Genomic DNA, 24,602 nt, shown 5'->3' on the forward strand with positions numbered 1-24,602 from the left:
AAGCTTTGGTGTACGAGGGTCTGCGTGCAGCCCGTGTCCACCAACGCCTGGCGTATACCCCCTCGAGTCCTTACCGGAATACTGTATGTCCCTCCTGGACCGGGGGAGGGTGCTGGGGCGCCAGCAACACGAAACACCTGCCCCACTTCCATAAGCGGACAATCCCTCCTCAGGTGCCCCGGCTGCCCGCACTTCCAACACTCCGGCCCCGGCGTCTGTGCTGCTCTCCGTGGCTCGGGGGCGGCTCCACTTGGCTCGGCTCCCCTGGATTGCACCAACGCCGCGAAAGGGTTAGTGGGGCTCAGCGCCGGCAGCCGCTCTGCCTGCCCTGGTGCCGGCACACGGCGCCTCGGGGCCGGCACTGGGGCCTGTTTGTTCGGCCTCCGTCCGGCGTCCCCGGGTTCCCCTGCTCCAGCGGCAAGGTGGTCCTCCGCCAGCGTCACCGCTACCTCCAAGCTTGCGGGCCGGTGGCACCGGACCCATCTCGCCGTCTCCGCTGGCAATCCCTCCGTGAACTGCTCCAGCACCACCTTGTCCACCAGCTTCGTCTCCCCCTCCGATGTTCCCGGTTGCAGCCAGCGTACCGCCGCGTCGCGCAGCTGCCGGGCCCAGGCGAATGGTCGGTCCGTTGTAGCCAGCCGACAGGCCCGGAACCGCCGGCGGTGGTCTTCGGCGGTGAGCCCTAGCCTGTCCACCACCGCCCGGCTCACGTCCGCGAAGCTGCTCCTCGACGCCGGAGGCAGACTCAGGGCCGCTGTTTGTGCCTCCCCGGACAGCAGGGGGAGCAGCCGCGGAGCCCACTCCTCCCGCGGCCATTGGCAAGCCTCCGCCGTGGCACGGAAGGTCTCCAAAAAAACCTGTGGGTCGTCCCCGTCCCCCATCCGGGGCACCGCCACCGACATTGGCGAGGGCTTCGGCGTGGCAGCGGCCCCGACCAGCCGCTCCAGAACTTGCGTCTGCCGGTCCGTCTGCTCCCGCAGCGCGGCCAGGTGGGCACGCTGGTCGGCCGCCTGATCCCGGCTCATCGTCGCCATCTCCGCCAGCATCTGCGCCAAGAATTGCAGAGGCTGGGCGGGTGGCGCGGCCTGTGGGTCGGACATTTCCCCACCGGCACTTTCCTGGGTTTCGGCACCACTTGTAGAATACACCAGGCACAGACACACGCACACACAGGCAGGTACAGCCAACTTCCACATTTATTCAAGTGTTGTTGTTTTGACAGCTGACTCAGTCACACAGTCTGACAGCTCACGAGCCCAGCTGATCTCTCCTCTGGCCGCTCCTCCTCGTCTCACTATAAACACAGCGGAGGGAGACCATCATCAGTCCATAAACAACATCAGCTGTTCTTACCGGCCTCGCAGCGCCGCCCTGTTGAGCCTTCCGCTCCACTCCTCCCCCGCAGCTGCGCCCGGGGCCACGCCTCCGCTACAGTCATTATTAATGAATAAAGTTGCATACTGAAACGTGCTGCATTCCTCTCATTTCAAACTTTGTAAACTTTGTCTTGTAGCTTTTTGGTTGCTCCTCCTATGCGTCTTGTTTTATTTTAAATCCCCCCTCCCTTAGGCATCCCCTGGAACCCATCGTTTCATGCCACAGTGATACCAGCTGTGCGTGATTCTCTCAGGCTAAGTCTGCCAGAATGTTGAAACACGGGAGGTGTGCATATAGAGCTCAGAATGTCTGCCTGAGAGGGTTCCTAGCAGGTGATGAGCCAGACGTGCTGTTTACCAAACAGTGCTTATTGTTCTATCATAGCAGGTCACCTTCGACTGGGTCGTCCTTCCAGCAGAGCTGAACCTTCGCTAACAGAGGTAACATTTCTTGCTACGTGCTTTCAAATTAGAAATGCATTAGACACGAGTGGCATGTGTGTATGTCTGTGTGTGCGTGTAATGCTATACGTCTGCTAATGCAGTCGCACTCATTCAGAACCATGCCATTAAAAAAGTCTGCCCTTGTAAGATGTAAGCCAAGTTCTTCACACGAAGGACATTCAAAGCATTTTGAATCCACCTGAGCACACTGATGATACATCTAAAAATCTTGTCACAGGCTGGGTCTCCGACCCAGCACTCTGAGTTTTCTTTGTATTTTTTGATATGTTATTAGTTTGTGTTATTTCCTATTTTGCCTTTAGTTTAGGCAGTTATTGGTTATTGTTCCTGGGTTTTCTATGTTTTGGGGTTTGGTATTTATTCATCACGTGTTGGGTCTGTTGAGTTGTGTTGTCATGTTTAGTTGTTAGTATTTCCTGTTTTATTTTGACAATGTCATGTGTTCTTTGTTCATTGTATTTAGCTTTCTCTCCTGGTCCTGTCATTAGGTTTATGTCTGTCAGCTGTTCCCCCATGTGTCCCCACTTCCCCTGATCACCTCATGTCTGTATTTAAGCCTTTTGTTTTCTTCATGCCATTGTCGGTTCGTCTGTTTATCTCACCAGGGTCACAGTTTTAGTTTTCATCTGTTATGTATTATTAGTCTTAGTCATGGTCTTTGTTTATTATTTTTCCACCACAGTCATAGTTTAGGTTTTGGTCTCAGTACCATTTAGTATTTTGTTTCTTAGTGTTTTGCCTGTTTGTTTTTGGTCTCTTGGTTCATTTCCTGCCGTCATCGCATTAAAGGTTCACCTTTCTGTTAATCATTACAATTCCTCGTCATCATCTGCTTTTGGGTCCTGTTTCCACACACATCGGCGCACCCCGCCGTGACAAATCTGAGTCCATGTCCTTTTTAATTTGATAATTACGCCTTAACCAGCCACTTTATTAGTTACACTTAGTTACACTACTACAGAAATGCCAGCATGTTGTAAGATTTCCTCGAGGATGTTCGCAGTACTGAAACACTCACTGTGTTTGGCATTAACAGCTATGCCACGTTCCAAGTCACTGAAATCCTCTTGGTTGAGTCAGTACTATATTATGGAATATTAAAGCTGAAAAATGGTATCTGTCATTAGTTTATCAGCAAAGTGAGAGTTTGTTTCTGTTGAGTACTGAGCCACACTTTGTTGGTTTGAATCAATGTTTCCTGATATATTGGTAATAAGTTCTGAGAGCTACCGCAGACGGACGGCTGTAGCAGCTGTGACGACACCACTGACTCTGAACAGTCACTCACTGAAAATGAAGCACAAACGTCTGTGATGGTGAGGTTTGTGCTTCATTTTCGATAAAGTTTCAGCTCTGATATTACCTTAGGTGGTGGGTAATGAAGTACAACTCAACAAACATCAGCAAACACACAAACTGTGTGCTGTTTGTCTCACAGTGTGTTGCAGCTAAAGTGCAGCTGCTGGATTTCACAGGGAGAGAAAAGAAAGAGCGCTAGCTTCACTCAGAGATGGAGAAAGATGAGAACGACGGGCAGACTAACTGCTGTCACTCACAGGTCAGTGCAGGATAAACAGGTTAGTTTGCTGCACTGTGATTGGTTTAAAGTAAAGAACAGTGACTGCTGCACAGTGGCTGTGTTTCGTGGTCACAGTTAGCTCACAGTGTAGCACAGATTCATTCACTGAATTCCACCTTCACACCAACTTCATCCAGTCTAACGTAAAGGCGGCATAAACAGTGTAGAGTCAGTGCAGGAAACATCTGGTTGAATCCAGGTGTGTCAGCAGCTCCGCTGATCACAGCCTGTACACTAAGAAAATCTACTGGAAATGAATGTGAGTTTGATTCTTTTCCCCACACTGAACCATTACAACCAGTTTAGTTTAGTTTAGTTTCCCCCACTTTAACCTCTGACGGTGCACATTTCCCTGTTTACAGTCCCCAACTATAATGTAGGCATAAGAAAATAGAGCTGCTTTCTATTTACTTCTGATTCAAGATGAGAATATTTAGAGTTTAATAAAGTTTGTATTAACATCTACTGATATTATTTTAATATTATGCTAATATAGCACAAGGTTCAGTTAGCTTTGCACAGAAACAGAAACATCCTCCAAAGAGCTTTTCAGAGCCTGTACGTTTTTACTTTTACTGGAGTAAAGAAGTTGATTCTGTACTTCAACTTTTACAGTAATATTTTTTAATAGTAGTATTTGTACTTCTGCTTGAGTACAGAATGTCTGTACTTTTACCAACTCTGGATATTAGTCAGATCAGCACACACACAATGGTCCAGTCCAGTTTAACGACTCGAGGTTGGAGCAGAGGTGCTACTTGCCACCATCGGCTCCTCGGAGCCCCAGGCCAGTACGGAGGCCCCCGAGAGCTGGCAAGCTTTAAACTGGAGCAATGATTTGTGCAAAGTTTGCCATAACAATCAAAGACGCCTGACCTCTTTAATGGGGCCCCACCCGACTCCACCCGAATCCCCCCACTCATATTGCAACTGATATTTATGATTCTGTTCAAACTAACCCAGTGACGGATGCCAGTCAATAAAAATGAAGAGCAGTTATCCTTCTGGAAGTGAAAAAAACAAAAAAATGGTGAAGAAAAAAAGCAAGACACTGAAGTCTAATACTAAATAACTTCATATTACCAGTCTGTAACATCACAGTCATCAGCATCATATTATTTCTCTGATGTGATGTTTGACATTAGTGCAGCCAGCAGACTGGAAGAATGTAGAAACATGCAAAGAAACTTGGACGTGTGCTGCGATGTGACTTTTATTATATATTTTCCACGACTGCAAGTCCAGCAGGTATGGCTGGTTTCCAGTAACATACATCATCTGACGGTGAGTGCAAGGATCCATGGAGAATTTATATTTCAATGCACCAATTATGCATGTGCCCAGGAAGTGGACTTCAGGCAGAAGTATAACAGCAAGGACCTGGTTCCCAGCCCGTATCAGTCTCTACATGTATGCATTACAAAGATGTAAATTATTGTGGTGTGTGTGTGGTGTGTGTATATTTCACTACATTTTATACCTGTGGTGTAGACCACAGATAGACTGTCTTTGCAGTTTAATTGGCGTGTTTGGAGCACTGAAACCTCCAACTTGCTTACTGCTATGTGAGTGATGTCTCATTGTACTGCCCAGCTGCTTGTTATTGTCTAACCCATAACTATTTTTACATAAGGCCTTCTATGGAAATCTGAGCTTCGGGTCGAAACACTGAGTCGCTGTAAATTCTGTGCCACCATAAAGGAGACTTTGAAGAGCCACGGGCAAGTACTGAGTGACCAGGGATTAATGCAGGGGTCCATCCAGGTGATGTGACTGGAATAAACTGTATCGCATGTATTACAGCACCTCACAACCCCATTTGCAACAAAAGACAAAGTCATGAGCACCATCTAGTGGTGCAAAAGGGCATTTCCCCTCAGCTTAGATCCCTCTCCCCGTCACATCTTTGAACTGAGATGAAGGTTATCAGGTTATTTCTCATTTTTGACCTCAGCAGTGACCGAGGTGGAAAAATGCCAAATGTTAGACTGCTCCTGGTTGGCTGGCTCTGCCTTAAACTGAAAGGGAACAATTGACAGTTCTCATTGTAGAGTAGTCAGTAACTTTGTTTGTTGCTGGAGACACAGGAGGACACATAAGACGAGGGTCTGCTGGTGTGTGTGTGAGGAGGCTTCTTGTTAGATCAAAGTTGTCAGGTTTAACATCAAGACGCTGATGGTAAAACAATCAGCTCTAGGCTGAACTAACTAGACTTTACTCACACTAGCTACATCCATTTTTATCTACGGTCTGCTTCAAAATCATTTCATCAGTGACTCATACGAGAACTCGAGCAGTGGGAACAGAATCTGGATGTTTGCGTAATCAGAAGTTGGGCAAGGGGAGATGACTACAGAGAGTTTGTGTGTGAACCTGTCCTCTGAGGATCGTTTGATTCCAGTAAACGGTTTCAGCAGATGTGATCTCGTAAACATGATTTATTGTCAGAGCCTGACACTGAGAAATGCTCACGGCTTCTGCTTTCTAGCCTCTGGCTAAGCAGCGTCAAACAAGCACGACAAACGTTTGAAACCCTTCCGGATGCATGAATGAACCTGACAGCGTGAGGTTTACTCAACCCAAACTTTATTGACCTTTTTAAAAAGCAAAAGCATGTTCACACAAGTGTAAAACGTGCAGGAACAGCTCTACCTGATGATTCACCAACTCATTATGACTCGTGTGAAAACAACCCAAAGGTCAAATTGTTGGCACCACTCCATATAAGACAACAAACAAACAAACACATGTTAACCACAGGTGTACACTGGAGCTCACGTCCACAAACAAAAGACATAATGCTTACATAACACAAACACACATAGAGCCCCTAGTTGAGCCCATTTAATCCCCATGTCTTATATAATATCCCATAATAACAGCAGTACAAATCCCATACAATAAAGGAAAGTGTTTTTTAAAACTAGGATGTCATTTGTTTTTAATACATAAGCCGAGTGGTTTAAAATTAGCACCTGAAATACACTGTTTCTCATTCATGATGCAGGTGGACTCCCTGCCTGCTCAGGACTGTGTTGTATATACATATACAGATATGTTCATATATTTGGTCTGGTCAGTTTCTTTGTATGGCTCAAACTCACATGTACAGAGTCAAAGAGTCAAAACATATTAAACAAAATTGGGGAAAAAAGTCAGTATTAAAACAGACCTGAACAAACAAGGAACATGAAAAATAAAACCCCAAACAAATAAGTAAATATTAATTTTATGTCACATTTATGTTGTCGGCACTATTGGAAAACTAAAAGGATAACTAACGTGCTAACAACGAGCTGTCTTACATACATGCTGACATTCTTCTCCAAATACATCAAACAAAAAGCAATAAGTGACTGGAACACCAAACGTAGCTGGCAGATGGACTTTGACTTTGTTAACGTTTTCACCACAGCTTAAAGTAAGTGCTGGCATTAAGAGTCATTATTTTCAGCTTTGTGGTGAGTTATGCAGGAATATCAATAGGAATTTAAAAATAATGGGACACTTCTGGTAAATATCCATCAGCCAATATACTGGTGCATTCCCAATATTTATCATTTTCCAGCACAGGCACACTGGTTTGCAGCGCGGCCCACGTTCCTCCATCAGTCTTTACTCCTCTATAACCAGTGTACCATCTGCTGCAGTGACCGAGCTAACTACACATGCACATATAGAAACACATCAGACATTTAAAGACTCATACAGGAGCTTTCATGTCATTTATGAACATGACTACACTTTATTTGATCATTTTGTTTTTCTTTTCACTGCCGTGGTTTCATTTTTCAAACATCGAAACAAGAATGAAGTAATACTCGTACATTTCTGTGTTTAACCAGATTACTAATCAGTGACAACTGTTCACAGACACAGAGATGATATTTGACAGAAAAGAAAGTTATACATGCACAAGAGATCGAGGGACTCCTCGTCCCCCGGCACTACTTAATGTCCTCCGGTATCAGAGCCTCTTAACCTCTTAACGTCCACCACGTCGCCGGCACCCGTCGAGACTTAGAGCTGGGTTTTGTTTTTAGCCACATGCTAAACAGCCATATTTTCAGAAACTAGAAGATGTTACATTTTGAATGAAGTGTTTCACACGTGCACAGCAGTGTTTGTGTGGCTGGATGTTAACCAAACCCAAACCTAAGGCTTGACTGGTGGATTCAAGAGGTTAAAGATCCAACATGGCTTGTTCTAGGTAACAATGTCACAGCTCTCCTCAAAGAGCTCTGAGACATTAACAGCTTAAAGAGATTGGATCAGCTGGACACCCTAACTGAGGACAAGTTGTTACTCCAATGTAACAAACAATGGAAGTTTCATAGAAACCAGCTAATGAGAACCTAACATTTCTGTGCAGGTTACAGTAAACACCTGATTGCAAGTCAGGCATTTTTGCCAAACACAGAATGTCAGATGTTTCTGTAACAGGCCTGAACACATGCTTGGAGAGAAAAACACACACCAGTAATTACAGCCTCTCTAAGACAAAGACAAGCCTGAATGTACTCGAAACGTTACCGTCGGGGTCTCTGAAACGCCCTGCCAGGCAGATCAGCCGGTTCTGGGCTGCCCCCTCTGAGGAAGAAGGACAGTCGGGTTAATCGTTTCAAATTCACTCAAATTCAAATTTGTAAAAACAAAAAAATCTGAACAGAAAATTGTAGTTCAGCAGGAGATGGAGACCCAGAGCTTTCTGAACCATGTTGTTCAGTTTTAAAGCACTGAAGACGAACTGTGTACTGTAGCTTGGAATCCTCATTAACTGGACCTGTCACTTTTGTACTTTTAGTCTATATGAAACACGGACAGCACTGAAGTCAAGAAGTTCCCTTCAGCTGCCTCTCCAATCTGTGCTTAATGTCTTGTTTTGTCAGCAGTGCCACACTTCCATGGATTCTTTTGTTTACAGCTTTTATGTGTGTAATCGATTCAGTGCTCGGGAATATACAGGGAGTGCAGAATTATTAGGCAAATGAGTATTTTGTCCACATCATCCTCTTCATGCATGTTGTCTTACTCCAAGCTGTATAGGCTCGAAAGCCTACTACCAATTAAGCATATTAGGTGATGTGCATCTCTGTAATGAGAAGGGGTGTGGTCTAATGACATCAACACCCTATATCAGGTGTGCATAATTATTAGGCAACGTCCTTTCCTTTGGCAAAATGGGTCAAAAGAAGGACTTGACAGGCTCAGAAAAGTCAAAAATAGTGAGATATCTTGCAGAGGGATGCAGCAGTCTCAAAATTGCAAAGCTTCTGAAGCGTGATCATCGAACAATCAAGCGTTTCATTCAAAATAGTCAACAGGGTCGCAAGAAGCGTGTGGAAAAACCAAGGCGCAAAATAACTGCCCATGAACTGAGAAAAGTCAAGCGTGCAGCTGCCAAGATGCCACTTGCCACCAGTTTGGCCATATTTCAGAGCTGCAACATCACTGGAGTGCCCAAAAGCACAAGGTGTGCAATACTCAGAGACATGGCCAAGGTAAGAAAGGCTGAAAGACGACCACCACTGAACAAGACACACAAGCTGAAACGTCAAGACTGGGCCAAGAAATATCTCAAGACTGATTTTTCTAAGGTTTTATGGACTGATGAAATGAGAGTGAGTCTTGATGGGCCAGATGGATGGGCCCGTGGCTGGATTGGTAAAGGGCAGAGAGCTCCAGTCTGACTCAGACGCCAGCAAGGTGGAGGTGGAGTACTGGTTTGGGCTGGTATCATCAAAGATGAGCTTGTGGGGCCTTTTCGGGTTGAGGATGGAGTCAAGCTCAACTTCCAGTCCTACTGCCAGTTTCTGGAAGACACCTTCTTCAAGCAGTGGTACAGGAAGAAGTCTGCATCCTTCAAGAAAAACATGATTTTCATGCAGGACAATGCTCCATCACACGCGTCCAAGTACTCCACAGCGTGGCTGCAAGAAAGGCTATAAAAGAAGAAAAACTAATGACATGGCCTCCTTGTTCACCTGATCTGAACCCCATTGAGAACCTGTGGTCCATCATCAAATGTGAGATTTAAAGGAGGGAAAACAGTACACCTCTCTGAACAGTGTCTGGGAGGCTGTGGTTGCTGCTGCACGCAATGTTGATGGTGAACAGATCAAAACACTGACAGAATCCATGGATGGCAGGCTTTTGAGTGTCCTTGCAAAGAAAGGTGGCTATATTGGTCGCTGATTTGTTTTTGTTTGGTTTTTGAATGTCAGAAATGTATATTTGTGAATGTGGAGATGTTATATTGGTTTCACTGGTAAAAATAAATAATTGAAATGGGTATATATTTGTTTTTTGTTAAGTTGCCTAATAATTATGCACAGTAATAGTCACCTGCACACACAGATATCCCCCTAAAATAGCTAAAACTAAAAACAAACTAAAAACTACTTCCAAACACATTCAGCTTTGATATTAATGAGTTTTTTGGGTTCATTGAGAACATGGTTGTTGTTCAATAATAAAATTATTCCTCAAAAATACAACTTGCCTAATAATTCTGCACTCCCTGTATTTGTTAAAACATGTCCTACTAACACCGCTGAACGAAGCGCCGAATGTGCATGAATTCTTTTGGTGACGTGGCAAACACACGAACGCTCTGCTACTTGATTCTAACCTGTTGCCAAGTCTCTTTTACACTGCTGCAAATGCACCAATAAAATCACTAACATCAGTTTCACGTTGGCACTTTTCATGTCTCTCATTATGTTTTGCTCCACATGGTGGCTGGTCAGCAGTCCCACACTGCCGTGAAGGATGGACTGAAGTCTAACATTGTTGTTGCAGGAACATAAATACTGATGTTTCTTACACTCCTTCAGTCAGCTGTTGAGTCTGCTTGTTTTCATTCTGCCAAACTTGGAAGCATGAGTGGATAATTGCCTATTTACAGTTGATGATAAAATCATTAGTCTCTCCTGTCAAGTGTGAGACTTACGAACTGATTAGCATCAGTGGGGCCAATGATTCGGTGTGAAGTCCACGCAGAAGCTCAGATTCATCCTGGGTCGTTATTTCTTTATACTCTTACAATTTAGTGCTGCCTTACAAAACAGCTTGTCTTGAAATACGTGAGGACTATTTAAGTGTGTAAATGTCACCTGGCTCGAGAGGTCAGAAGAAACAATGTATGAATAGTGCTGCAGCAATGTGTGTTTCATGGTTACTGCGAGACTCACCATGACATGAAGGTAGCTGCACATCTGCAGCACACACTCCAGAGTCTCCATCATTTGCTCTCGGCGGAGTGTGCGGAGCTTGCTGTGACCGAGGGATTCGTTGCTTTCCACCTCACAGATGGTGGCCTTCAGAGCAATGGAAGCACACTGTACCACACTCATCCCTGCAGAAACACAGAGGGCTGCAGGATAATGGTGCTTCTAAGCATAACTGCAATCAGTTGCAGACAAAAACAGGAAGTGCAGCTTTCAGGTTTTTAGTCACTGTGACTGAAGTTTTGTTGTCTTCTGTTCTCGCGTGCTTTGCTCTTTACACTCATTTGTGTTAAAGATGAAAAAAGGAAACCTTGTTCTATTCTAGTTGATGACAGTTGGCTAGTCAGTCATGGCTAACCATGCTGTAATGACTAAAGCCATTAAATAAACAAGAGGTCACTGTTTGTGGATTTTAAGCACTGCCAGATGTCTTTCTTTGGCTTTGTTCTACAGCACATGAGAGGAAGCCACAAAGAAAGTGCTGCTGTTTAAAGACGGACATGTTGCTGGCACACTAACATAGAAGATCGTGCAATGACAAAGGCGTCTTTGGCATCAAAGCTCTTACTTTTCTCTCTCTTAGTTCTGTGTTGTCTTCTTATATAACCATGTTCTGCATTTATCGTCTCATTATGTTTTTGAAACAGTGATGCACGAATAAAATGATCTGAAAGCTTTAAAGATTTGAGGACTTACCAGAGTTATCAGTAGCTTCGACGTCCACATATATGCCATCCATCATTGCACGCATTAGAACCTGTTAGAAAACATTTGAATACATCTGGATTGAATACAGTAGATAAGAAGCAAAGGTTGATCAGCCCAAACTTGACGCCATGCATCAAAGTACAGCCAGAGCTTACATTACAGCACCACTCTGGAATTCAGTGAGCCCTTTAGCCTGAGCCCTCTGTCATACATGTTTGTACTGTGAGGACAGACTTTAGAAAAATAAAAATACGGCAACTTTTTAAATATCTTTAACAATTTGCACAGTGAACTACACAACCTTAATTTTTCATCACAGCTGTTTTCTAAGCCTCGTCTCTGACAGTAACTTGTAATGCTTCTTGACTTGCTTGTAAACTGTGCAGAAAGATGGGACACAAAAGCAAAAGCCCAACAGCAGACGTACTGTCACACAGTCAGGTTCTTTCTCTATACAAGCAGAAATGATAACGGCTCTGACCTCCAGGACTCTGATGTAGCCGCTCTCAGCGCTGAGGTGGAGGCATGATTTTCCTGCGTTGTTCGTCTCATTGACGTTGGCTCCCAGATAGATCAGATCGGCCACCATCAGGTGGTGGTTGTGTTTTGATGCATAGAGAAGAGGAGTCTGAACAGAGAGCAAAGGAAAGCATGAAGCTATGAACTGAACATGTTGGTGCAGAACGCACTCAAGTCTTTGAATAGTTACCATGAATGTGGCTGCAAAACAATATCTAGGAACAAGACGTTGTGCAAACTGATGGAAGACTTAGTGGTTACCTGTTAATTACATACCGATGGGTAACACCTGATATGGACCTTAACATGTGCAATAACACACAGATAGAACAGTGAAGCTGAATACGTGCAGCTCTGTACGCAGGAGGTGAGAGGAGCGTCACAGGGAGTCATGGTGGTGGTGGTGGTGGTGGTGGGGGGGGGTCAATCATTCTCCACTTAAACCAACGGCAAAAATAAAAAGTATACGAAAGCTTTTTGAAATACAGCGATGAGTCACATATGTGCCTGAAGAATCCACACGTTCTCACTTCCAGAGTGTAACATTTTACGCTAGGTATCGCCGATATGTTACGCTTCTGCGCACCCAACACTTCCCTAGATTACCAGATCGGAAAAATGAGGAAACATGAGAACCATTTGGAATGAATCTACACACGTTCGTTTTAGTTCAATCGTTTGGGAAAACAGTATGTAACGTGAAAGTGCTGGTTACGTTTAGGGATAAGGTTATGGTTAGTGCTGGAAGACGTGGCTGGAGCGTGCGTTACTGCGGGAGCGTCATTCTCCTGGATTTCACCCGGCGCGTAGCATAAGAACATGGGCGGTCAGAGTGCACTATACAGGTCATCGGATGTTCAAGATGGGCTTTACGTCTACCAACAACTGCTCACACTGCCAAACCAATTCACCGGACAATTATATCCACGCTCTTTGGTTCTGTCCACCAGTTCAGAAGTTTTGGCGCGAGATATGTGAAGACTTATCGAAGTGTCTGAAATGTAACATTCCAACTTCCCCCTTAGTGTGTTTGTTGGGCAGCTTAGATAATGTCACTTCAGAAAAGAATATAGCCCATATGATTTTCACTGCCCTATGCATAGCCAAGAAAACAGTCCTCATGAACTGGAAAAATAAAAATAATCTTAATTCTAACCAATATAGAAATTATCTATTAGATTACATTAGTCTTGATACAGCCTCTGCCACCACATCAGATCAATTGCTCTGGGCTCCTTTGATCAGCTCCATCACCTAGTGGGGGTGGGGGGTCATAGTTTGGTCCCGCCTTCACTGTTGTGATTGGTGTGGGGGTAGGGACAGGCTTAGGGCGTCGGGGGGTTCCCCGGAGGCATCTTCCTTGGGGGGCTCAACCCGGGGTAGCGGTCACGTCCGGTTAGGGGCTCTGTTGGCTCTCAGGTGACTGTTTCCTCGCGGCTGCGTGTAGCGGGGCTAGGGGAGGGTCTGTGCTGACGGACGTGGGTTACTGACCTGGTAGCCTGGCTGCCCCTGGGTGGGTCCGGGATGGGCGTGAGGTTCTGGGGGCGCTCCGTCTCTGGGCTGGGACCCGGACCGGGCCTCGGGGGCTTGGGTCCTGGTTGGTGTGTTGCCGGGGTTGTGGGCGGGTGGGTGCATGGGGGCCCAGCCCTGGAGCAGGGTGCCGCCGGTGCGTCGAGCCACCTGGGGGGCTCTTCAACTGGTGGGGGAGATTGTCACACCTTGCAGGAGCTTTCCTCTCCTCAGGAACTCTCTGCAGGAGGGGGAGATACAGGAGAGGTGGAGGAAGATCTCAGCCTGGGTGTTTATTGTCTTATGTAGTCTGGAAGAAGAGTGGATGGTGGGGTGGGTGCAGTTTTCTCTGTGGTGGGGTTGGGTGGACTGTCCCGGGCTCTGTGGGGCCGGGAGGCGCTGCTGCACTGGGCCCCGGTCTGGATGGGCCTGGGCCCCCTTTCCCTGGCGGGTCGCGGAGTATGGGGGTGCCTACTGGGGTCAGCGGGGGAGCTGGCCCCAGGGAGGGGTTACCTGCCCCTCCCTTCCTTCCCTCCCCATCTCCAGCTGCCTCCCCCTTCCCGCTCCACCACAACCACCCACACATGCAGGGCCTTGGAGTAGGGGTATGTCACCAGGGTGCAGAGGAGGCTACCCCCCCCCCCCCCCCCCTGTCCCCTTCTGGCTGCCTCTGCCTCAATTTTATCCCACAACTTAGACATTCACATTACTCACACTCTCATTACACATACATATAGGATCTTGGGGGTGGGCACGATACACGGACTCCAAATTACCATCAGGGTGTACACCTCACCCCTGGCGTCGTTGCCCACCTCTCAAGGTTAAATACACGTAGACATTGAGGGCTATCAGGAGGGACCATGCGCTTACCTGCTGCTCTCTGGCAGGTAGCTCCATGCCCTCCTGGGTTTTAAATGCACCTTAGAACACACAAGCATCAACACTACAATGAGCGGGTGGAGGGAGGTTTGGAGTCTTCTCTCACCCCCATTCTCTGTGACCTGCTGGAGCGGGGGGGCCAGGAGGAGGAGTTGGCCGTCCGACTGCGGTCTGGAGTGTGGGGCCTCCCTGCTGCTGCGGAGTCGGGGCAGTCTGCCTCCCCCCACCGCAGGGAAAAGGGTAACACCACCTGGGTCTGGGTGCAGTTCCCCCTCCAGGGGCAAAGGTACCTAGACCCGGTTTGTAGAGTACGCTTGGGGAGTGTGATCGTGTGTACAGCGTCTCTTTATGTCTGTCTCCACGTTGGTTGAGTGTGGAGTAAGTGCATATGAGAGCATGAGGGTGGGAATGGATGTTTGTGTCTGTGTGTGCCTGTATGTCTGTGTCTATATGTCAGGTTGGGTATCAGACGCCACCTCTCTGGGGACATCTCAGGCCCTCCAAGGTTTGGAGGCCTATCTCCCCCTACCCCCTCCCTCAGACATCGGTGCGTTGGTGGTTCTTTGTGTCCGGGGATGGGCGTAGAGGTACACACCGGCTCACTCCTTGGCGGCCGCTTATCGGGGCCTGGAGCCTGGGGCTCGCTCGGGCCACTTCGGAGGTGGGGTGCCCCCGGCCTCTCGGCCTGGGGCTCGGTCACTCAGGCACGGCTGGCTGCCGGCGGAGCTCACGGGCGCGTCACTGCAACTCCCCCTGGCTTCTGCTCCGCGGCTGCTGAGTGAACCCTCATCTGGGACTCTCCTCAGCTCTTTCTGGGACAGTGGCGCAGCTGCCCCTCTGTTGGTCTTCCTTGGTCTCTTGTGTTCTGGGGGCCTCTGGATGTCTGGAGTTTTGATCTCCTCCATACCTGCTTCATGCCCTGGAGGACGGGGCTGTGGCCCCCCCACACCCTCTAGCAGATCATTACATGAAGGAACCTTTTAAAAAAAACAAGCGCGTCCATGCTCACAGGTGTACACACGGGTGATCACACCCACAAACTACACCCTTTTTGGCTCCTACCTCAAAGCACACTGTGTTCTGTTGATCTTATGTGCTGCACAATAATGTTTAATATTTAGTATTTACTGTCATATTCCCATATATCATTGTGATGTTGTTTATTCTATTACTCTTGTTCTCTTCTGCTTGTTTTCTTTTTTATTTCTCAGCAGGTGATCCAGGTGATCGATATATGCATTTCTTATTCTTTTTGTTTTTTTCTGCTCATTCTGTTGGTTTTTGTCTTTTGCCCTTCTCCCCCGTCCCTCTTCTCAGCTGTTTCTTTCCCTCTTTCTTTCTCCCCTTCTTTCCCCCAGTCAAGTCTGTCCCGTATTCAGTAAGTGAAAATAAAATAAACAATAAAAGGTGAATCAAATGGACCATTACGGCAAGGCTGGGATGGTCAGTTTGGTAAAGTAAATCCGTTGGGCATCTTTCTTCGCCTTTAGACAACAATTCTGATGCAAAAGAGCCAAACGGGACAGGCCAAAAAAAAACAAAAAAAAAACATGGGCGGTCACCTGTCGCGCTCCTCAGGAATGCCGTGGGACGTGACAAATCGTCATCATATTACGCCTCAGGAGGGAGAACGGGCTGGAAGAATCTTAGTTGAACAGGTGACACAGTATTAAGTTCATATTTTAAACGTCTTTATCCCCCGTGCTTGTTATCTGCACATGGCTAACAGGGAAAACCACGAGGACACATTAGCTAATGCAGGATTTCAAAGGCCAATAGCAATATTTGGTGGATTAAAAATCTGATATTTTGATATACTGGCTGGTATTTTTTCTTTGAAACAGATGAACCATTATCATCACCTACCATGTGTTTTACATCAGCTCGGATTAGCTTGGATTAGCTACTACTTGTTTTTTGTAAGTGTTCTAAACGACAGGTTGTCAAGAGGTAAACTGCAGATTTCCCCCGTTAGACAAACTGTGCAATGTCAACACTCAATTGTCATTTTCATTTATTGGCTGTTATTAATCCCAGTACTGCTGATAAACTGGTCACGTTGTGGTGTTAGCTAACTTACTGGTTACAGGCTTAAAAGCAAAGAAAAATGATGCCTGACATGTTGCCAGGCTTGTAAAACACTGGAGGGAAATGTTGTATAAAGCAACAGATAGTTGTAATATTCATAAAAATAGAAATCTGTTTACCATGCCATCTGAGTCTTTTAGGTCCAGGCTGTTGAATGTGGCCATCCTTTTAGCAATGGCAAAGCCCAGAGCCCTCTTTCCAACACATGCTACTCTGTGAAGAATTCTGGAAGGAGAAACACAAATAAGCGATTCAAGTTTTTACTGACACAGGGCTACAGAAATGGGTAAAGGTGGGTTATGGACACTTTATTTGTTTGTGTATTAAGATCTCCATCAGCTTCTGCGGCAGCTACTCTTCCTGTGGTCTGACAAATTCTTTAACAAAAAACGTTTTCATACACGAACATCGAATACATGAAATACAATAAATGCAAATGTAACTGGAGCTGTGTCTGTGTAAACTGAAAGTTTGTCTTGTGTCCAAGGACTTCTGCACATTTGAGTGAGCTTCTTTGTGTCCTCCTTGCAGCAGACTAATTAGAGCAGTGCCCTGGTGAACGTAAGTAACAGCAGAAGACAAAAACCGAGCGTGAGTTTCCAGCATGTCAAAACGCCCTTTGAAAAAAAGGAACTTAAATGTTGAACGACAACAGATGTGACCAAACTAGTTGAAGCCTGGTTTTACAAGTCAATCCTTCAGCACAGCTCTGAGACATCAGTTACAGGATCCCGTAAGTACATGGTTGAAAAAATGAGAGAGCGATGAAAGAAGAAGATCTCATGAATCTTTGCCAAACAGAAATTTGCTGGCAGCTTGTTGACTTTGCAGAAGACACGAAATTTGCAGTTTAGAAAGCACCATCTGGATTTTTTAAAGGTGAGATCACAAGCTGAAGTTAGACAGTGGCTCTGTCTACCTTTATGTCAACACAATGATAAAAAAACAGTACATTATGTTAGTGTAGCCAACAAGCTCAAACTTTTATTTTGAAAAGGGCCCATTACCTCAATACAAACGCATACAGATTTTTTCTAAATGACACATTTGTTGATTTTCCAGTGCATCTATCTTTTTGCTGCTAAGACAAGAGATTTATAGTTATCTGCCAAGCAGAGTGAGCAAGTATTCATCCAGAAGCTTATTAATGTCTGCCAAACGGATGTCACTGAGGGTGAACATGCTAAGGGACAAGTATTAATGGGGGTATATGCATATTTTGATCCTGTGTGGATTAGAGAAAATCCCAAATAAATTCAAACGAGTGCGCCCAGCTCTTGTTTAAATGTAACTATTAATTTAAAAATCAATAGTTCAAAAGAAATCATTAAAAGCCCAGAACGTCCATGACATTCCTGCCCATGATCACTGGATGCAAACTTTTGACCACAGCTGTACATGCACAGTTTCGACTGTCAGCTCCAGCATAAGGTTCCCTGCACCGTAAAAAAAATTCCTAAAAAACAGTAATATCCCAGCAGCTGGGGCGCCAAAATAATACCAGAAAATAACTTTCCCATGAAAATACGGTTATTTTCAGTAATGACAATACAGTTTGTTGCCCTAATTTTACATGGGATTTTGCCTTTTCACGTGCTTTTAAACATTAAATTAGGAACAATTTAATGTGATTAAACAATGAAATTACCTATAAACAAAGTCAATGAATGCAGCAATATATACTTAAAGCCTCTGTCAGTGCGCCCCAGGGTGGCTGTGGCTACAATGTAGCTTCATCACCAGTGTGTGAATGTGTGTGTGAATGGGTGGATGACTGGGTGTGTAAAGCGCTGTACAAATACAGGCCATTTACCATTAAATGTACAGAAATATACAGTTAACAGTTGGTTTGAATAATAATGGATTGCATTCATATAGCGCTTTATGAGACCCTCAAAGCGCTTTACAATTCCACTTTACTATTCCCCTCTGACCATCACCAGTAAAAATGTAAAATCAGTCTATTTATGTGAATTTAATGATATTCAAGAAAAACAGTACAAAACTGTAAAATACGCAGTAAAATACTTTTATATTACAATTACAATTTTTTTACAGTGTAGTAAAAATCTGTCCCTTTGCAGTAAAAGCTGGAACGACTGCGTGTGCAGGACCGTGCAGCCCAGCCGTCGGTGCGAGGTGAGAGACAGTGGTCGTAAACGATTTAACCTGCCTACCACTGCAGGAGGACAAACGAGTCGTAGTATCGTCTGGTTCCTTTTTGACTCTTAATTCTTCAGTCGTTTTTATATTTGTAAAATAACTGTAGCATTAGGCTAATGACATGTGTTGGCTAGCTTAAATGCTCTAGTTTGTTAAAAAGTTAAAAAGTAATCTGCAGCCGTGCAATAACGACGGCTGACTAACCCCGATCTGGTCCACACGAATAATTTACCCTCAGGGCTCTTTTTTGAAATAGTTCTGGTCAGTAGATGCTCTGCTAGGATAGATGTATGAGACTTAATGTTCAACAACAACATTTATATTTCATACTGTACATTACTGCAGTTTCATTTCACCTCTGTGTCTCCTGAAAATTTCAGCTAGTTTTTTTGCTCGTGGGCGTCCAATCAAGGTGAACAGTAAAAGCGCCTCCTCTTTGGTGGCCATTACCTTTAACATACATACAGAGACAGTCTTCTATCAAACTTACGTCCTGCCATGTTCATCAGCGGACAGCAGTTCTGCATCGCAGACATCCCTCAGCTGGCCCTCCTCTTTCTGCAGCTGTGTCCAGAAGAAAGCGCCGCCGTTCACGTTATATTCACTGTAATTCCTGGGACCAAACCACTCCTGCCTTTGTTCACCATTTTTGCTCACAATTCCAAAGATCGAGGGCGGGCAGCTGGGAAACATGAAGCCAGGAGGGGTCTGGTGGTACTCTGCTGTGCCTGGGGAGTAGGTCATGTAGGACGGGGGGCTGGGAATGATTTCATCGTACTCGTCACCGTTAAGTCCTGCACCGAGCGGAGACAGCGTGGTACATCAAGGGTGGAAGTAATTGCCAGTCACAGTCTCACTTTAAGGAGTAGCTTTAAAAAACATATTACCAGTTGGAGACAGCTGAGGAGAAACTGGTGGATCAGTGGGGGACAGGGGTGGGGGAGACAATGGGTTTCTGCTGCCAGTCCTGAGATCTTCTTCCAGTACTTCGACGATGATTGACAGCTCCTCCAGGCTTTGTGACGGCTGTTGTGTCTGAAAGCCAAAGAGTACTGCAGAGTATTTGAGCTGCTCTTCAAAATGACATGTAGCTTACAGCATACCAAAGCTTTGCACTTTGAAACCTTCTGGGTGGAGCAGAGTTCTGTCTTTTATAACACTGACCTTGACAGTTCGGCGCCTGGAGCTCGTTTTAGCTCGTTTTAAGTCTCCTGAGGAACAAAGAGTCAAGTATAAGTCAGCACACCTCTACGCAGGATGTTTGGCTTCTTCTTAAGCCAGGCCCAAAAGCCTGCGTGACACCATAACACCCCCAAACAACACTATAAATCTGCCACGACGGAAAATTCTCTTAACATCACGCATGAGATGACGCACATCCATCCAACATAGGCTAACCCCACCACTGCCAACATTTTCATGCAAAGAAGCCAACCAACCCAACACACGACCTCCTCCGTGGTGCACACTGCCGCGTTAAATAAAGATTGCACTGACCTTTGGCTGTTTTGCTGCATCTGTCCTGCATTCACACAGTTGGATGATGAAGGGATAAAAACAAAGAGTGCGTCAGTGTGAATATAAATCTAAATATAATACTATACAGAACTTATACAGAAGTCCAATTTTTACCTATTCATGCAGTATTTTTTTGACCCTACAGTGAACCTAATGCAAAGCCACTTTCACTCTTTAAGCATGATTAACAGAACCTTTACTTTCAGCTCATAAACAGCCAGCACCACCATCGTGCCGTCTGAGAAGTGAGCTCACGCTGCAGACGATACATTAGATCAGTTTTCGGCTGCACATTATGAACACGGTCAGTTCTCTACCTGAGGATAAAACGGGTGTGATCGGCAGCCGGTTGTGTGCTGCTGCCTGCAGTTATCAGTTATTAAGACGCTGTTGTGATAATCTCACATTTGATGACTACAGCATGTCACATGTTACACGCACTTTCTTATTTTGCCTTGGCTTCAGTTGGTGCAGCGTTTGGGGGAACTTGTAAACCTCACTATGATTTCAGAAAACACAAGATTTCCTTTTCCAAGCAGTGAAATGTGTTTCTGTGCGGCTGTATCTTTGTCACACTTTTATTGTACGCGTGTGTTTTGAACCTCAAGCCTACCTTCAAATCTTGGCCACAGCCTTGAGTGAGGCGGATGTTTCTCAGCAGATCCTTTACTGGCATTCTGACACGGACTCCGAGGTAGACCTTGTCGTTACCATAAATGGAACGTTTGGCACCTGCAGGAAAACATGAAGGATCAGACTGCTGTGGCGCCATGACACAGAACCAGCTCTCTACAGAGCAGTGCTGATTTTCTAACCGGAAAGTAACTCAAAATGTTAGAAAACCAGCACTGCTCAGTGTTAGCCATTGTTAATCTTCTGACTAGGTTACTTTTAAAAATATAACACTGTCAAAAGTGATCATTTAACACTCAACAGTGTCATATTTAACACATAATGACTTGTAGCTGTAAGATGTGGCCGTGCTTCACCTACTGTATGACACCTATCTGAATGTCAGTGTATCATCAACACAGTATAGCGTCAGGTTTAAATGACGGGTAACTTCTGCATTACAGATGCCAAAAAAGTCAACAGAACCTACAACATATACGCCTGCATAGAGTCGAAGAACTTTTCAAAATAAGACCGAAATGAAAAGAGCTCAGTCAAAGAGAAAGAATAAACGCAGCTCAAGTAAATACAATCAAATGAAATATGTTTTTAAAGGCTAAATATAGTTGCAATAAAAGAGAAAAAAAGCTCAATAAAATGCATTGAAGCAAACAAAATAAATAAATAGCATAACACAGACTGATAAGAGTAAAGTGGCTCACAGTGTAACCTGTACAAGCTCAGCTCCCTGCACTTTGCTTTTGTCTTTTCCTCAAACATGCACACAGAACGAAGCAGGTCCCATTTAAACAACACCTTTAGATGAGTGAAGTGAATCCTCACATTCCTGTTTTTAGCAGGGTTGTCAGGACTCTAGAATTCCAAACTTTGTTCCAGTTTCCATGCCTCCTTCATCGGGCTGTGGAACAGTAAGCTTCAACGTTTAAATGGATGCAGGCTAAAGTTTCAGAGCTCTGACCTGTCACCATAGACGTCTACGGCAGGACTGAGAGCTCAGTATTAAAATAATTCACTGGAAATAAAATGTTTATTTTACCACTCTGTGCCCCCAGATTAATAATTAACCACAGTGTTATATCTGACTATTATATATTTAGATTCTTTATAGATTTCCAATCACCATTTGCTAACCTCTCTGGAGTAGGCGATCACTATCTGTGCAAAAAAAGGTTGTATGATCCATTAAACGACCCTTTAAGATTGGCCACATGCTGCCAACGTCACCCTCTTCACATGGATGCGCTGCAGAAATCTGAATTTAGTACAGCGGTCTTAAACTCGCAGCCCGGGGGCCACATGCAGCCCATGTCGGCCCTACTTGTGGCCCGTATACCGATGTGAATAAATGTAAGGCAGTTTGGCCCTTGAAGGGACTTTTTTGAAACCAATATGAGCAGAGAGCACAAACATGCTGAGGCTGTGTTCGCTCAGTGAGAGAGTCACAAACTCATGTGTGCAGTTTGATTTTGTTAAATATGAACACAATGACAGGGACCAGTGTGTTTGTTTGTTTGTTCAATGAAAGACTTCAGTTAGTTAAGAGTCTATTTATACAATATTTGAAATAAAAACAAACAAACAAATCATTTTCTGAAATATTTGTGGCTGTTTTCTTGTTTGTTTGGTTGTTTTTGTGCCACTTGAACACTAAAGTGGCCCACAGCTCGTTTGATAACCAGCTTCATGTGACTGTTTAGGCTGATTTTAGGGTCAATCCAAAAACGTAAAGAAGTCCTGGCTTCATGGTGCAGGACCAAGCTCGAAGTCTGATGTCTGTTATCGCATCATAGTTTCTCTTGTCTGGAGTGCTCTCTCTAAACAACACACGCCCAGGCGCTGACAGTAGATCAGCAAACAGTCGATCTGACGACCATGCTACGTTTAAAGTCGTGTTTCTTTAGCTCAGTGTACCATTGGCTGGTTGGATATCTGTGGTAACTAGTAGTCGAACAGGTGTACCCAAAAACGTGTCCGGTGAGTTTGTAAAGTTACTACAAGCTGTTAGGAGTTCCTTAGATAAAACACACAAACAACAAAGAGAAAAGCCGAGCATCGTTCCTGTAAAAGTACAAGAGCTGCGATAACGTCCTTTAATAATAAATGTTCTGCCTCAGAGATTTTCCTCAGAGATAAAACATCTTCTCGCCTACCTTTCTTAGTGCCTCCCACATCACGCACTGCTGCACCTGGGACAGGTGAGCCCGCCGCGGTGTCCCCCAGCAGAGCAGAGGAGTCGGCTTCTCCCCGTCTGCCCCTGCGCTCATTTATTTTGTACCGTCCTCTCATATCGTAAACAGACAAAGCTGAGTTAGCGACACACGGCTCCCACCACTGAAGCACTGACACCTGACAGCTGCTGTAGCTGGGCGGAACCTGAGCCTCGACCGGCTGCACGGCTGAGGACTCACCTGTTTGTTTGCCCACTGGCAGCTCGACGGGAACTGCACCAAAGACGATCCCGCCTGCTGCTCGATGCCCACGCCCAGCAGTGTGAATGTCACGCAGTGTTTGCATTACAGTTTTAGAGCAGGCCTCTATACCGACACTGCGCCCTGAGAGAAATGGCTACAGGACCCACGATGTTAATGTAACTGTAAATCTCTTGCTCTGATTTCGCATAGAAAGAATATGAACTCACCCTCAAGTACAGCGTTTACTCTCACCGGTTAAATAACTTGCAATACTTGAATATGAGAAAAGAAGACTAGAAAACTATGCTTTTACATAATTATCATATTATTGCAATGTACTTATAGAAATGTGTATTAAGTGATGGGGAGATTCTCACAGTGAAGCACTGAAATAAATGATATGGTGATTTGCCATTTCAGCTCGTAAGTGATCAGAAGCTTCAGTTATACACAGAGACTGACTATGTTAGTTCAGGGCTGAAGTTAACAAACCAAATGCAAAGCATCCAGTAAGACCTGCTTGAACATGACTGCTGATGAAGACTCTGCCCGAGGCACACATTCCCATTGAAAAAGATCTTTTCAATGGGAATGTCTGGTGTCTGTGCTGAAAGCAGATTTGAAAAGCAAAATAGAATAAAGCAGACACAGTACAGGGACAGGTGAGGCTACTGACATCCGTACCCCCCCAAACCAAAACAGCAACAAAGACACGATTCATAAGTTGTATAATGTGTGTTTCAGCTGACACAGGAAACCATCTGGCGCCTCCAGAATGTCTTTTATAGGGGTGGCCTTATGGTTGATTATTTTGCTGACTGGAAGTCCCAAACAGCTTTAAGGATTCCCAGCAGAGCTAAGCAGAAGCAGCTCCCCCAGCATGGAGACAAATAAGTAAAAGTTAAAATAAGTTGAAAACATGTATGTGTTGCTGTGTGAAATACTTGTAATACTTGTGTCACATGTGGATAGGGCACTATCTGTTGTGGCACTAAAGGCTAGCAGGCAGCATAATTAAAGAAATTTAAGTGCCTTTAACTTTAATGTACATAAAATATATCAGGAATATTAGAGCCAAGCCCTATCTGTATAATTAGCTTTTGTTTATTCTGTAGGGCAAATTTTAACCAACTGTCAGAAAACAAATAACCAGCATGTTATGTGTATGAATCAGAGGTGGGACCAAGTCATTGTTTTGCAAGTCTCAAGTAAGTCTCAAGTCTTTATCCTCAAGTCTCAAGTCAAGTCTCAAGTAATGTCAGGCAAGTCAGAGTCGAGTCTCAAGTCACTGGTGTAAAAGTCCGAGTCAAGTCACAAGTCTGAAACTTTGAATTTCAAGTCCTTTCGAGTCTTTAAAAAAAAAAACAACGAAAAAATAATGTTGCAGTTATGCTAAATATAAATATTAGACCATGTAATTTTAAAATCTGTGTTTTTCTCAACACATGACAAAATAGTGAACTTAGAAAATATACACAAATTGTGAAATTGCACCTCTTTAAAATGCAGCTCAATTAAACCT

At 44.9% G+C, this 24,602-nt stretch overlaps 1 protein-coding gene across 1 annotated transcript; it reads right to left on the bottom strand.

Annotated features, from left to right (window-relative positions):
- Positions 1–5,984: 5,984 nt before the first annotated feature.
- On the bottom strand, positions 5,985–23,077 carry LOC146693168 (uncharacterized). The gene is made up of 11 exons (XM_085478950.1): positions 22,820–23,077; positions 20,650–20,768; positions 20,016–20,040; positions 19,683–19,729; positions 19,406–19,553; positions 19,009–19,312; positions 16,475–16,580; positions 11,839–11,985; positions 11,346–11,406; positions 10,614–10,777; positions 5,985–8,010 (listed from the first exon to the last, which is right to left on the bottom strand). The coding sequence occupies exons 1-11, from the start codon at positions 22,953–22,955 to the stop codon at positions 7,987–7,989; spliced, it is 1,281 nt and encodes a 426-aa protein (XP_085335076.1). The 5' UTR covers positions 22,956–23,077; the 3' UTR covers positions 5,985–7,986.
- Between the last annotated feature and the right edge of the window lie 1,525 nt (positions 23,078–24,602).

Source organism: Copadichromis virginalis, linkage group LG14, assembly GCF_057382275.1.
Source record: "Copadichromis virginalis isolate Kocher_CV1m ecotype Utaka linkage group LG14, C_Virginalis_male_GT1.1, whole genome shotgun sequence".
NCBI lineage: Eukaryota > Metazoa > Chordata > Actinopteri > Cichliformes > Cichlidae > Copadichromis > Copadichromis virginalis.